Source organism: Aquarana catesbeiana, linkage group LG05 (assembly GCF_042186555.1).
Source record: "Aquarana catesbeiana isolate 2022-GZ linkage group LG05, ASM4218655v1, whole genome shotgun sequence".
Taxonomy (NCBI): Eukaryota; Metazoa; Chordata; class Amphibia; order Anura; family Ranidae; genus Aquarana; species Aquarana catesbeiana.
The window spans coordinates 402848189-402862883 of record NC_133328.1 but is presented as its reverse complement, the minus strand read 5'-3'; the positions used below and the strand labels follow the sequence as shown (position 1 = coordinate 402862883).

The following is a 14695-nucleotide window of genomic DNA, read 5'->3' as shown; positions in this document are numbered from 1 at the left end:
ATGCTGTTTTTCATGTATGCTTTGATAGATATAGTCTACAGTTATATTACCTAGAATTAGTATAAATCTATTTAATGCCAAACTGTTACTGCTATTAAAGGGCTTTTATGGAAATTAAATAGTAAATGAATGTGTTGTTTTTAAATGCCAGGTACTCTTTGCACATATTTACCTTAGTGCTTGTATGCTACTTCATCATGATGAATGCAAGTCAAGAAAGAGTTCACAGGTAAGGTCTATGGATTTTGCATTCTTCACATAACCTATTGTACATACTGCATATCATACCACCTGAAGGAAAGGGTAGCTACAGCTTTATGCTGACGGGATAAGCACATGCCCCACTATGCTTAGTGTTGGGGGTTTTTATGGCTAATATTTTTAATAGTACTATTTTTTCTTAGTTGGTATAAACAAAAATTCCTAATGGTTGTGTTCAAAAATGGACAGATGTTTTTGAAGTGGAACTTTACCCATGACAACTTGATAAAAAAAAAAATTTTTAGCAAGAAACATACATTCCACATTAATATTTATGCTACCAAAATTATTATGTGCTGTAAATTGCATCCAGCATTGCTCCTGTTTCTTCTTGCTGGAGGCTGCCATTTTGTTGAAGCCCAGAGCCCCATGAACAGCATTACATCTTTAGGCTGTCAGCAGATCAGCCTCTGCAAATTGGGCACAGTGCCTAAAAATGGAGAGCAACTGAGTATGTGCAGAGCAGGGTGAGACAGTGGATTACTGGAATGTAAACAGTATAGCCACTTATTTCTAATGTTTTACATAGTTATACCTGCAAAAGGGACCAGCCTGAAGTGATTCGGAAGGACTTAATTTTATGACTAAAGTTCCACTTTAAGTTTATCTAAAGCCCACACTTTTTGTTCTAGTTTTTGATAGAGTGGGGAATGGTTAAACTCCCTATTAGTTTTTTTTTTGCCATTTTTGGGGATATTTACCTTCACTTCCTGATCTGAAGACACAACAAGGAGTGAGAGGAAATCCCTATAATGTGAGTTAAAATCCCAGCAGACAGACAAACAACAAGAAAAACAGGAGTTTCAACATTTTCCCATTCTAGCCAAACCAGAAATAGAAAAGGTTTGGCTTTAGGTATATTTTAAGATACACTTGTCTTACAAATAGGTATAACTGGTTCCATGAATACATTTTGTGGGTACCTAGAACAGCCTACAAATTAAACTTCCCAGCAGCCCTGAGTGCCTTTTTATTGTGGCTTTTTTTCCTGTAAAGTTAAAGTGATTGTAAGCCTTAGTTTTTTTAAAATTTAAAATAACAAACATGTCATACTTACCTCCACTGTGCAGCTCGTTTTGCACAGTGTGGCCCCAATTGTCCTCTTCTGGGGTCTCTCGGCGACTCTCGCGGCTCCTCCCCGCATCAGATAACCCCCTAGGAGAAGTGCTCTCCCGGGGGGATTACCTTGCGGGCGCGCTCCCGAGTTCAGCATTCGGCGTCCATAGACACGAAGGTTGGACTCGGCCCCACCCCCCCGCGCCCGCATCATTGGATTTGATTGACAGCAGCAGGAGCCAATGGCTGCGCTGCTTTCAATCTATGCAATCAAGAGACAGGACCCCGTGCAGAGAGGGACAGCGCGTCTCCGCCAAGGGAAATACGGGGCTCAGGTAAGTAAAACAGGGAGGCTGGGAGGCCGGTCACTGCCAAGTGTTTTTTCACCTTAATGCATAGGATGCATTAAGGTGAATAAAACATAAGGGTTTACAACCCTTTTAAGTACAGGCCTGCAGATTCTGACCTCCTGCAGCTTGCTATTGGCTGATCCCTGTGATTGATGGCCACAATAACCAATAGACACAGGTAGTAGAAGGCTAATATTGATAAATATTGGTTGTGTAGTTCTGCAGCTTTAACCCAGAAAGTTTGCTATTACAAGCTTTTCCTTTTGTGTAGCGCTGTTACTTTTATGTGCCAGCATAACCGTTCTTGTGTCTTTGGCCATATTTATACCAATAAATAAAATAAAATGATCTAGATCTAATAATTTATAATTCAGCACAAACCCAGTTTTAACCACTTGCTGGCCGCCCGCAATGTACTGTGTGCGAGGGACCGCTGTAGGCAAAGCAACGTAACGGTTGTTGCCTATTTCTGGGTTTAGGGTGCGTGCCCTCCGCCCAGCACCTACTGGGATTATACACAGTGGGAGCCTGTCAGCAAGTCCTAGCAAATGATTCACAGCTGGGACCTGCTGATCGGGTGTGTGCATTCACAGCCCAGTTGATAAACAACACAGGGCTCTGTGCTTTTCAGGGATGAGAAACTGAGAGATCTAGTAGTAAAAGCAGTAGGCATTACACATATTTAGGCATAGTTGGGCACACATTTAATCCTTTGATCGCCCTAGATGTTAATCCTTTCCCAGCCAGTGTCATTAGTACAGTGACCGTGTATATAATTCACACTGATCACTGTATTTATGACACTGGTGATGTCAGTAGCAGTTAATTCCCCCCAGCGTCAGTTAGTGTCAGATTTTCCGCAGCACTATCGTAGTCCCATTATAAGTCACTGATCACCGCCATTAGTAGTATAAAAAAAAAAAAAAAAAAAACAATTTGACAAAATTTAAGAAATTAGATTTTTTTTATTGGATATGTTTTGTAGCATAAAGTAAACAAATTGTGTTTTTTAATTTTTTTTTAAATTTTTGGTTATATTGCAAAAAACCCAGTGGTGGTCAAATACCACCAAAAGAAAGCTCTATTTGTATAAAAAATTGATATAAATTTAGTTTGGGTACAGAGTTGCATGACTGGGCAATTACCAGTTAAAATAGCATAGTGCCGAATAGCAAAAAATGGCCTGGTTATGAAGGGGGTAAAATCTTTCGGAGCTCAAGTGGGTAAGATGGCGATTTAGCTGTTTATATTCCTCATGAATAATGTTCGAATGGATTTATCTTTAGATACAGCTAACTGAGACAAAGTGTGTATTTTACTTTTTTTTTTTTCCCCAGGTACTCTTTTATAACCGCCATGAGTTATCTAACATTGTGCCAGATTAACAGAGTGTACATATTCAACTATGGCATCCTGACTACGGACTTCTCTGGGTAGGTACACACAGTAAGCGCGTAACAGGAAATAACCTGAGAAATGCGTGTAAATGAACTGTTACGCACAACTTTCATTTAGACAGAATAGAATATGTTGTTGCTAAGCACTATTTGTTTAAGTGGCTTGTCTTAACAAATAGGCAGTATATATTGCACTATTATATGCATGAATATACTTATAATGTTTGGTGATATTACGATAATGTATTTTTTATCTTCTAGGCCGTTAATGATTGTTACTCAGAAAATCACAACACTAGCCTTCCAGTTACATGATGGTAAGTATAAAAATTTTATCTGCCTGTCTTTTTTTTTTTTTTTAATAAAAATAAAAATTCAACTCACTTTCTGTCCTTGTGACAGAAGGACACAATGTTATTATTATTATTATTATTATTATACAGGATTTATATAGCGCCAACAGTTAACGCAGCGCTTTACAATGTAAAAGGGAGACAATACAGTTATAATACAATAAAATACAAGAGGATTAAGAGGGCCCTGCTCAGAAGAGCTTACAATCTAATAGGGTGGGGCAGGTGGTACAAAAGGTTTTAACTGTGGGGAATGAGCTGATGAAGTGGTAAAAGATTAGTTGGAGACGTGATAGGCTTTCCTGAAGAGATGAGTTTTCAGTGATCGCCTGAAGGTAGCAAGAGTAGGGGATAGCCGGACAGGTTGAGGTAGCGAGTTCCAGAGGATTAGAGAAGCTCTGTAGAAATCCTGGAGACTAGCATGGGAGGAGGAAACGAGAGAGCTTGAGAGTAGGAGGTCTTGAGAAGAGCTGAGAGGACAATTTGGGTGATATTTGGAGACAAGATTGGTGATGTAGCTCGGGGCAGAGTTGTGAATGGCTTTGTATGTTGTGGTTAGTATTTTGAATTTAATTCGCTGGGTGATTGGGAGCCAGAGTAGGGATTGGTAGAGAGGGTTGTCATTGAGACCAGAAGACAAAAAATGTAATAATAACATTACAGAGGTACTAACCTTTTTTTTCATTTTATGAAAAATAGTTTTGTTGCAGTCTGTGTCCCATCTGGAGAGATTTACCAATACTTCCTGTCCCAGAAGTCGGGAGAAATCTCCCTGATTGGGGGAGAGGGGGGTCACAAATCAAAAAAAAAAAACTTAACTTTACTCCTACTTTACTTCCTTTTTAAAAAATAAAAAACAGTTTTGGTTGTTGTTGGGTTGCAGAACAGTTACCGAGTGGAAAGTCTCTTTTTAGATTCTCATTTTAGTAAAGCAAACCTATAAAGTCTTCACATGCACTGTTCTTAATGGAGCGTTAGCATGTTGTCAGTGGATTATTAGCAAGTCTGCTTTTCTTCACTAGCTCCGCAAATATTCAAAGGTGATATAGTACAAACTGAAAGTGTCAGAGGGAAATAAACGGCACTGGATGATGTATATAAACACCTTTTTTTGATGAATAAAATTAATCTGAAATACACTTACAAAATTGAGACTTGATCATTCAAGTAGAACTTAAGGCAAAACTTTTTCTCTTTTTTTAAAATTTTTGAGTAAGGGAGAGTTCTAACCCCAGGCAGATTTTTCTTGCCATCTGCATCCCATCGGCAAAATTTTCCTTCACTTCCTGTCTAATGGCCAAAACAGGAAGTAAGAAGAAATCCCTTCAAAGTGAGGGAATCCCGGGGTGTCACTAGGGTCCCCAGAACTATTCTCATTGCATGATTTCCCCTCTATTCCTGTTCTGGTGCCTTTTGTTATACTTCTCCCGTCCCCTCTCAGCAGCCCTTTCACTGAGTCTTTATATCCGGGGAAGAGGGGATGTGGGGAGAGAAGATCTTCTCTTCTCAGAAATTCAGAGCTGATCTGTGTGCTTTGCAGATTTCCTGTGTTATCTCAATGAACCCTCTTAGTTTTTACCATGGACTAAAGAATATTTAATAATAAAAACAATTTATGTAGTAGAGCGCCGAGATTAGAAGTGGTTGAGTAATTTTTAAAAAAAGTCTGAACACGGCTAACACCACTCATTCTACACAAGTATATGTTGTCAAGATCACAACAAAGTATTTCTGGCAGATCAGCAGGTGTTTGTCTTTCAGGATCTTTCATGCCTAAGGGGAAAACAAATGGTAACCACTTAAGGACCAAGCCTATTTTTTTACACTTATTGTTTACAAGTTAAAATCATTTTTTTTGCTAGAAAATTACTTGGAACCTCCAAACATTATATATTTTTTCTAACATCCTAGAGAATAAAATGGCGGTCGTTGCAATACTTCTGTTACACCGTATTTATGCAGCAGTCTTATAAGCGCACTTTTTTTGAAAAAATAAACTTTTTAGAATTAAAAAATAAGACAACAGTAAAGTTAGCCCAATTTTTTTTATATTGTGAAAGATAATGTAAAATAAAGTAGTAGAGTAAATTGATACCCAACATGTCACGCTTTAAATTGCGCTCGCTCGTGGGATGGCGACAAACTTTTACCCTTAAAAATCTCCATAGGCAATGTTTAAAAATTTCTACAGGTTACCAGTTTTAAGTTAGAGGAGGTCTGGGGCTAGAATTATTGCTCTTGCTGTAACGATCGTGGCGATACCTCATATGTGTGGTTTGAACACTGTTTTCATATGCGGGCACTTCTGAGTGTGAGCTCGTCGGGACGGGGCGCTTTAAAAAAATTTTTTTTCATATTTATTTTACTTTTAATTTTTTATTTTGACACAGTTTAAAAAAAAAAAAAAAAAAATGGGTCACTTTTATTCCTATTACAAGGGATGTAAACAACCCTTGTTATAGAAAAAAAGCATGACAGGACCTCTTAAATATGAGATCTGGGTTCAAAAAGACCTCAGATCTCATATTTACACTAAAATGCAATTAGAAAAAAAATTTTTTGAAAAAATAAAATTATTTCTCCTTTAAGAGCTATGGGCGGAAGTGACGTTTGACATCGCTTCCGCCCTCCCATACCATGGAGCCAAGCAGGAGTTATCTTCCCCTCAGTCGGCAGCCAGGCATCCATGGGAGAGGAAGCGATCGTTTCCGCCGCTACCGGCGGGTCCGGTAAGAGGCGGAGATGACTGGAGCATGACGGGAGGGGGATGGGCACTTCTCCTGCCGCCGATAAAAGTGATCTCGCAGTGAATCCACTGCGGAGACCACTTTTATTCTAAAGAAAAATGCACGCCGTTTCCAAAAATACTGGGGTTATGGCAACTAAATGCTGCCATAACCCTGGTATTTAGCATCAAAGTACGGGTACGGTGATTTTCGTGAAGTGGTTATTAATGCCTAAGCACAATTTTGCAATTTTGACATGTGTTAGTAAAACTGTACATATCATCACAACTACTTTGTGCATCCAGGTGGATTATACCTTGCTTCTTTTCAGGACAAATTGGGCTTTCATTTGGTGATAAAAGGTAATGGATATCTCCTGTTTTTTTTTTTTTAATTTTATTATCAAAGGAAAACTGGCCCAAGATGGTAAAAAAAAATCTTATTTTAAATTTAGCTGAACATTTCTTGTAACCTACCACCAAAGCACAACCCAAAATAAATCCTCCAGCTCTAGATGATCGCAGCGATACCACATATGTGTATGTTAGTTGTATGTACCTGTAGTACAGCCCAAAAACAGTAGTGCGCATTGCATTTTGCTGTTTTTTTTTTTTATTCAACCTAAAACATGCTGATCCTAACTGATCTTTAAATTGCTTTTTTTTTTTTTTTCTTTTTTATCCTGCCCAAAATATACTGACCCTGACCTTTGACCCTTACTTGACACTAACCCTGGTACTGACCCAGATCAAACCTTGATCTAGATATTTATTATTTATTTTATGTCATTTATTTTTTCACACACTGTTTTTTTTTTCTCTCTGCAAGGAGAGACTCCATTCCCAGGAAGAGAAACACAGGGGCCGGCTTCACAGTGACTGATCACTGTGACAGCCGATTAGAGGTTATCACCACGATCAGGTGACCCGAAAGCGGGAGTTTCGGGTAACGATCGTTCATATGGGACCTGGGGCTCTCAGCGAGACCCTGGTCTTTGTGCTGGGATTGGAGCGCGCTGTGCACAAAAAGCAAAGTCCAGAGAGGCAGCATATCTGCGTACTGTCGGCGTGAAGGGGTCAAAGGGGAAAACACATAGGGAATGCGCATGTACTGCATGTGCACTCTTTTTTTTTTTTTACCTTGAAATACACTTGAAAGTGACAATGATATTCTCTAAAAATAGTCCATACACTTCCACTGCTTAATGATCCTGTAATCTATTTTGCATGAAATACTTTCTTACTCTGCCTCTGTGTAATGTGCACTGTGAGCTACCAAACCTCTCCTTTTCTCTCTCAGTTACGTTTGTTTGGAAGGAGCATTGTACGTTAGTTGCGGTCATGTCCACTGCTCTATGCACACTACAAATACCAGAGTCCCTAGGCCTTGTTCATCTCAAGAGTGAGCAAAAAACGCTTATGTTTCTCCATACGGTGGGACTACAGAGAATGAATATAGCCATCCTCTAATGGGAAGCTGGATCACAGCAACAACAAAAAATAAATAAAAAATTGATTTGGAGGAATTTGAGAGCAAAACAAGGTACTTGTTTGGCCTCATGTACACAGGATATTTTATTTTCCGCCTCTGGGCGCCTTTGCTTCAAGGGAGGAAAAAGCAGCGTAAAAAATGTTCCTAAAGCCACTTTTGCAAAAGCATTTAGGTGCGCAATTATTCCATCGGGCAGAATAGTAATTTATTTTGGTCATTGAAATGAATATACGTTCAAGTGCTTAAAGGCTAAGTACACCTTTTATTTTTTAATTTCTTTAATCCAGCTACCCAATGTAACAATACTTCTGTTACACAAAAATAAAAGCTTTCTTTGATTTTTAGAACAAGGCCTTACCTTAGCCACTGGTGTGTTCATAGAAAACTTCATGACTTCCTGGTATGTAGATTTGGGGTGTGAGAGCCAATAAGACACAGGAAGCAGTTTACCAGCTGACCTCATTAGCACACACACCTTGCACCATCAACTATGTTTGCATGGCATCCCTCCACATGTGCATTTGCCTGGGTTGTCAGTGTAAGCTGCCACAGCTGCTATGTTTGCATGGCATCCCCAGCATCTCTCCAGATTGGCCCAGGTCATATGCTAAACTCTCTGGGCCTGTAAACTATAAACGCCTGTGTGCAACATACGTGGGCTAACATAGAGGGGCATTTAGAGGCACAAAATAAAAAAAAGTCAAAAGCCTCTAACAGCCGCGTTTTTAACTCCCTGTGTGTATGAAGCGTTTAAGTTAAGAATACATACTTGAATAGAATTTTTTTTCTAAACCAGAGTTTAGTGTCCTTTTAAATCAGAAATCATCTATTGCTGAATTTACAACAATAGATACATTCTGGCAGCCACCTGCTGTTGGTGTCTTTTTACCACAAACATTGCTGTATGTTTATCCTGTGACCACGAAATAAAGCTTTGGACTCTTTCAAGGAATACCTGGTGTGCTAATGACATTTTCTTTACTTTTACCCACAGGGTCACTTTAACCACTTACGAAGCATATAACTTAGATATACAACAGCAAAGTGGCACAGCTGCGCCGACTCACGTACCTAGTACGTGAGTCGACACTTCCGTGTCTGAGGCACACGTGCGTGGCGATGCTGGCTTAGTCACGCTGTGATCACACTGGGCGGGAACCCATCCGTGGGTACCACGAACTTGATGTGCGCTGGCACCCGCGGATTGCTTAGTACACAGACAGGACACCGATCTGCCTAAACAAGGCAGATTGCCTTTCTGTCAGTGGGGAAGGCATTGATTCTGTGTTCCTGCAAAGCGGGGAGATGGCTCTATGCCTTCCCTTAGTAAAAGCACTCCCCACAGTACAGAAGCACTGACTAGGAACATATTTAACCCTTTGATCGCCCCTGATGTTAACCCCTTCCCAGCCAGTGTCATTACTACAGTGACAGTGCGTATTTTTTAGCACTGATCACTGTATTAGTGTCATTGGTCCTCAAAAAGTGTCAGTTAGTGTCCGATTTGTCCGCCGCTATAAGTCGCTGATAACCGCCATTACTAGTAAAAAAAAATAAAAAAATTTAAAAATATCCCATAGTTTGGAGATGCTATAACCTTTGTGCAAACCAATTAATATATGCTTATTCTGATTTTTTTTTTCACCAAAAATATGTAGCAGAATACATATTGGCCTAAATTGATAAAGAAATTTAGATTTTTTTCAATTATATATATATATATATATATATATATATATATATTGTAATTTTTTTTTGTTTATAGCTCAAAAAGTAAAAACCGCAGAGGTGATCAAATACCACCAAAAGAAATCTGTGGGGAAAAAAATAGACATGAATGATGTACAGCGCTGCACGACGTCAGTTAGGCCTTATGCACACTGGATGTTTTTACAGCTGCTGTTTTTTTGGTTTCAGGCGTTTTTTTTTTTCTGCAGTCAGTGAGTTCCCCAGTGTGTTGTCCACTGTGTCCATGCACACATAGGCTGTCATCAGTGTTTTTTGGCAGGGGTGTTTTCTGGCTGGAAAACCCCCCAGAATGAATGGGTTTTAGGAGGAGTTTTTCATTTGTACAAATGCTTTAACTATGATAAAAGCCTGCAATGCTAAAAAACGCGACCATTCAAAGTTTATCAGCGTCTTCGAGCCATAAGCTTTTGTGGGAGTATAGTTTTGCTAAAAAAAAGTTGAAAAATGCTGCAAACCTTATTCTACAGCTTTCCACAGCTAATGCTGCTGGAGTTTTTATAACGTCCAGTGTGAATAAGGCCATAAGTAACGCAGTGCCATATTGCAAAAAATGGCCTGGTCATGAATGGGGGGGTAAACCTTCCGGAGGGCAAGTGGTTAATTGTAGTTTGCAGAAGGTGCCTATAGATGGTAGTAGCCAATAAAGAACTGGTCAGTATGTTTTCTATATTTGTGATTGTGTTTAATACTGTATATATGTCCATACTCTCTGCAGTTTCTTCTTTTCCTTTTAATCCTCAGCTGTTATTTTTATGTTTTACTTCTCCTTTTAGGAATGAGTCACAATGCTGAATCACTCACCAAGCAGCAACTCCAAAACTGTGTTAAGTAAGAGATTTCATGTAAATGTTTTTTAATAGATGAATGTGTTTGAAATTAGATAGATACATTAGATAGTAAAATGCATGTACAGTTTCTAGAGATAAATGCTTAGATAAAATAAGAAATTTTATGTGAGCTTTAACTCCATTTTGTTTTGAATTTGGAGGTGTTCCTGGTTGCTCTGTCTTGGGTCTTATTAAAACACAGTGGACATATCATAACTTCTGTTTACAAGGCACTCTGCAGAACAGTGATAATGTCTGCTAAAAGAGATGTTACTTTGTGTGACTGCTACATGGTGCATACAATAGAGAAACAGAGTTTTCTAAAGCCCTTCTTTAGTCAACTTTCTTTCACTTTGGATAGAGTGGGAAAAGATTAGAACCACTGTCATTGAGAAGTGGGAGAGGGAACTGGGGACATCACTAAATAAGGCGGTGATTAGGCTAAAAGCCTTATACCTAGATATTTGCAGGAACCAGAAAGGCCCACAATGAAGAACTGGTGTAATAAAATAAATGAAATCCAAAACTTAGAATATCTTAGGTTCAGCGATGGAGAGGGAATAGAGGTATTCAAAGAGAAATGGCGAGAATGGGTTGACTATAAGTTAACAATAAGATTTGCAGAACTAATGGGAGCATAGGATTTAAAACATAGAGGAAGCAATTAGATAAATAAATAGAGGGAGAGGAGGAACAGTGGAAAGGAATAGGATTGACCTGGAGGGAAAGGCATGAGGTGGGGGGGGCTGGGGATGGGAGTGGGGGTTTTGTGTTAAGAATGTTTTAAGAAATTGTGTATACTGATGATACAGTGAGGTTGCATCCACGCTATGTGTTACATTTTTGATACTAACAAAAAATCAATAAAGAGACTGAAATTAAGAACCAGTGTCAGGATTTCAGTGCTGTATGTGTCCCCATTTGGGAGAGTCCCCCCCCCACTTCCTGTTCTGTTTGATGTCAGTTATTTGGACAGGAAGTGAGAGGAAGTCTTACCGGGTGCAAATGCAACAATAAAAATACGACCAAAATTTTAACTTTTTTTTTTTTGAGAAAGCATTTTGGAGCTTTCCCCTTGCTTCCTAATCTGTCTTGCACTGATCAGATACACAGGAAATTTGGCAATATCGCTCCAATAGTGTCTGAAAGTAAAAGGTACTGCTGGTATTTTTAAAAGATTTTTTATCATTACTACATGAGGTTTTTTCCATATGTATCGCGTACTGCTTGGAGCCATCCAGTTTATGTTTAAACATAAGCTTTATCTACAGTTCCTACAGCAGAAAAGGGAACATTTTTAGGCCTCATTTACACCAGTGCAATGTAGTAACGCACGTGAATGCAGTGTGGTGCCATTCTTTCAATGCACCTGCTAACACATCTGCTTTGCAGTGCACTATAATATGCAGTATTGCAGTACCACACCATACATAACAGTGCACTGTGCTAGTAAAAGTTATGTAGGCCTGGTATTAGGTCCACTGTGGAGAACTAGGCAGCCTATGACAAGAAGTATGTTAGGACTAAAGAAAACCTCTCTCTTTCCTCATCTCCATGACATAGGGGAAGGAGTTCTGTAATGCACAGGAATTTAGGCAGATTTTAGGGAGATTTTAGTGCAGAATCACTACGAGACCTGACTTAAAGTGTTCTAAAGACCAAACTTTTTTTTTTTGGATAGAATAGGGGAGGATTATAACCCCTGTCAGTTGTTTTTGCCATCTTTGTTCTATCGGGGAGATTTCCATTAATTTCCTGTCCAATAGCCAAAACAAGAAGCGAGAGGAAATCCCTTCAAAATGGGGAAATCCCATTGTGTCACCAGAACTATTGTCCCCATTGGAAGATTTCCCCTCTATTAGTGTTCTGATGTCAACCCAAATCTAGGATTTTCTTTTACTATTACTTTCCATGATAACGGTAAACAGGACAAATGGAAGGGGTGACTCTCCAGGGACACAGACAGCAAAAAAACTGACAAGTGTTATTTACATCTTAACCTAATTTATTAAGAAAAAGGTATACAATAAAAACACAATGGATTACATTTAAAGCTGACCAATACATGTAGGATTGTGTTGTGTTACTATTGTTTTCACTTTAACTTGTGCTTGTTTATTGTATTGATTAACAGATTGTTTTGCATTAAGGTCCGGTTCACACCACGATTTCTGCGTTCCGGATGCATTTCTTCATGCATGTTTTTGATGTGTTCTGGTGTGTTTTTTTTTCCTTCTTTTTTTTTCTTTGTCTCAATTGAGTACATGTGCATTCTGGTGCATTTCTATTGCTTTTTGCCACATTCTAGATGCATTCCAAATAGAAAATATGCAGCATGTTCTACTTTTGTTGACTGCATTGGGACGCACTGCACTGGTGTGAACTAGGGTCATTAGAATCCATGTTAAACGCTGTCTGTGCTGTTTTGATGCAGAATAAAAACGCACTGGACTGCATCTGGTGTGAACCAGCCCTTAGTATCATTATCTGTAAACTAAACAGTGCCCAGAAATGGTCAGGTAAGATATAATATTTTAGACCACACATATATACAGAGAATGCAATCTATTATTTATTATTATATTCAATCAATATTATCTTCAGGAAAAGACCAACTCTTTTGGAGTACCTTAGCTACCACCTGAATTTTATGAGTGTACTTGCTGGGCCCTGCAGTAATTTCCAGGACTACATTGCCTTTATTGAAGGAAGTCACATACGATCAAAGTTAAAAGAAGTCCGCTTGAAAGAAAAATGCCATGTGTCAGATCCTTCCCCAAATGTGAGTACTAAAGGTATACAGCTTCCTTTTCTCACCTTTTTATAGCCAGTTTGTGCTCTTCATCTTGGGTTTTGGTTGAATGGAAATGGTCAGAACCAACAGTTTTTTTCCCCTTAGTTTATTGATTCCGAAGGCTATACTTGGCATTGTCTCTCGTTTTTACAATTTCCCATGATTAAAGCTGAACTCCAGGCCAATATAAAAGACACAGATGAATGCAGCTGTATATTCATTGGTTCATCACATTTATTTGTAACTGCAGCTAGTGAAAGTACTCTTCAATCAGCCTACTGCGATCCTCTGTATAGGTATAGCATCACTAAAGCTGGCTTATACATGGTTAGTGTATAACAAATGTCTATATCCACAGAAACAAGGTGAATGGAGGAATCCCCTCTTACCAGGACTTTGTATTCTAACAAGGGGACCAGCAGCTGTCAAAATACACTGATCAATGGCTGATGGAGGGAAACTTCTCCAACATGTTCCTTCAACAGAATTCAATCAAATGATCAACTTCTGTTGAGCAGGGACGAAAAAAACACTAATCGGAATTTTTATCCATCCATCCATGTCTCCATGCTTTATTTTGCTGAGAAATCACTTTGAAAAATACCCCCCTAGCATTTCTAGCCGTGGCCATCTTGAGTAAAGGCAGATGATTCATGTAGCATTTATCTGCCATTAGCTCAGGCATGCAGACAGAAGGGTGTGCTTAGCTGAGAAAACCCCTCCTGAAGACTCCTGGGATGTATGGCATCATTTGCCTAGGCCTGGAAACCAAGAAGTAACTGAAGAAATGAAAAAAAATTTAAAAAAAACAATTATATATATATTTACTAATGCTAGCAGCATAAGGATTAAAATTAGTCAGTGTTCATTGAGAAAGTAAAATTCTGCTTTAAAACTGGGAGAGGTAAGGGCAGTACTATGAGCCAATCATGTGTGCAGCATTGAAATGTGCTGAGAAGGGGAAAGCCGACAGGAGGAAAGAGCTAAGTGATCAGAGAGATTAATTTATTAGTCTGCTAACTCCTCCTTTATTGAGGAGTCTGCAGGTTAGGGGCAGAGAGATTAAACTACGGTCTTCCTTCAATAAAAGAGAGAAAGCGGTGTCATCCTTCAGGCGGTGTTGTGTTAGAAAGGACTGGATGGACAGCCATACAAATTCTTTGCTAGGTAAAATAGAATAAAGTAGAAACAAGATTTTTGAACACATACTGATGAAATTATTTCCATTAAGGTGAACTTCAGCCAGATAAAAACACCAATTCATGCAGGTATGTTTTACTTTTAATCTTTTTTATTGAGTTTAACATAAAGAAATAGGTACAATTGACATATAAAAGGATGTCAGGTTAATATTAACAATAACAATAAATACCTTGGGCAAGGGATCAAATGTGCGCAAGAAAATACATGTACAACTGTAGCAAACATCTTAAGTTTAAAAGTTGGAAATAACCATTAGTTGTAGTGCAAGCTGTGCATCCTCCACAGCTCCAACAGAAATACACCCGAACCGAGGACAACACAGAGAAACATCATTCTCATTAGTGGAAGTGGCTAAAAGTTTTGATGCTTGTAGCATATTAGTTGAATAAAGTACGATCATGAAAACCCTTATGGGGTGCTAGGTTGTCTTAATGGTTAAGTAAACGTCTCTTCATCAACAAATAGATACAGGTATCTTCTTGAATCAG

At 38.8% G+C, this 14695-nt stretch overlaps 1 protein-coding gene across 1 annotated transcript in view; it reads left to right on the top strand.

The window, feature by feature from the left end:
• Positions 1-14695, top strand: part of MBOAT1 (membrane bound glycerophospholipid O-acyltransferase 1) — a 99194-nt gene that overhangs the window by 43114 nt on the left and 41385 nt on the right. Inside the window, exons 3-7 of the mRNA XM_073631138.1 lie at positions 152-229; positions 3005-3100; positions 3326-3381; positions 10157-10211; positions 12815-12992. Of these exons, the coding sequence (XP_073487239.1) occupies positions 152-229; positions 3005-3100; positions 3326-3381; positions 10157-10211; positions 12815-12992 (463 nt within the window). The remainder of the gene's footprint in view (positions 1-151; positions 230-3004; positions 3101-3325; positions 3382-10156; positions 10212-12814; positions 12993-14695) is intronic.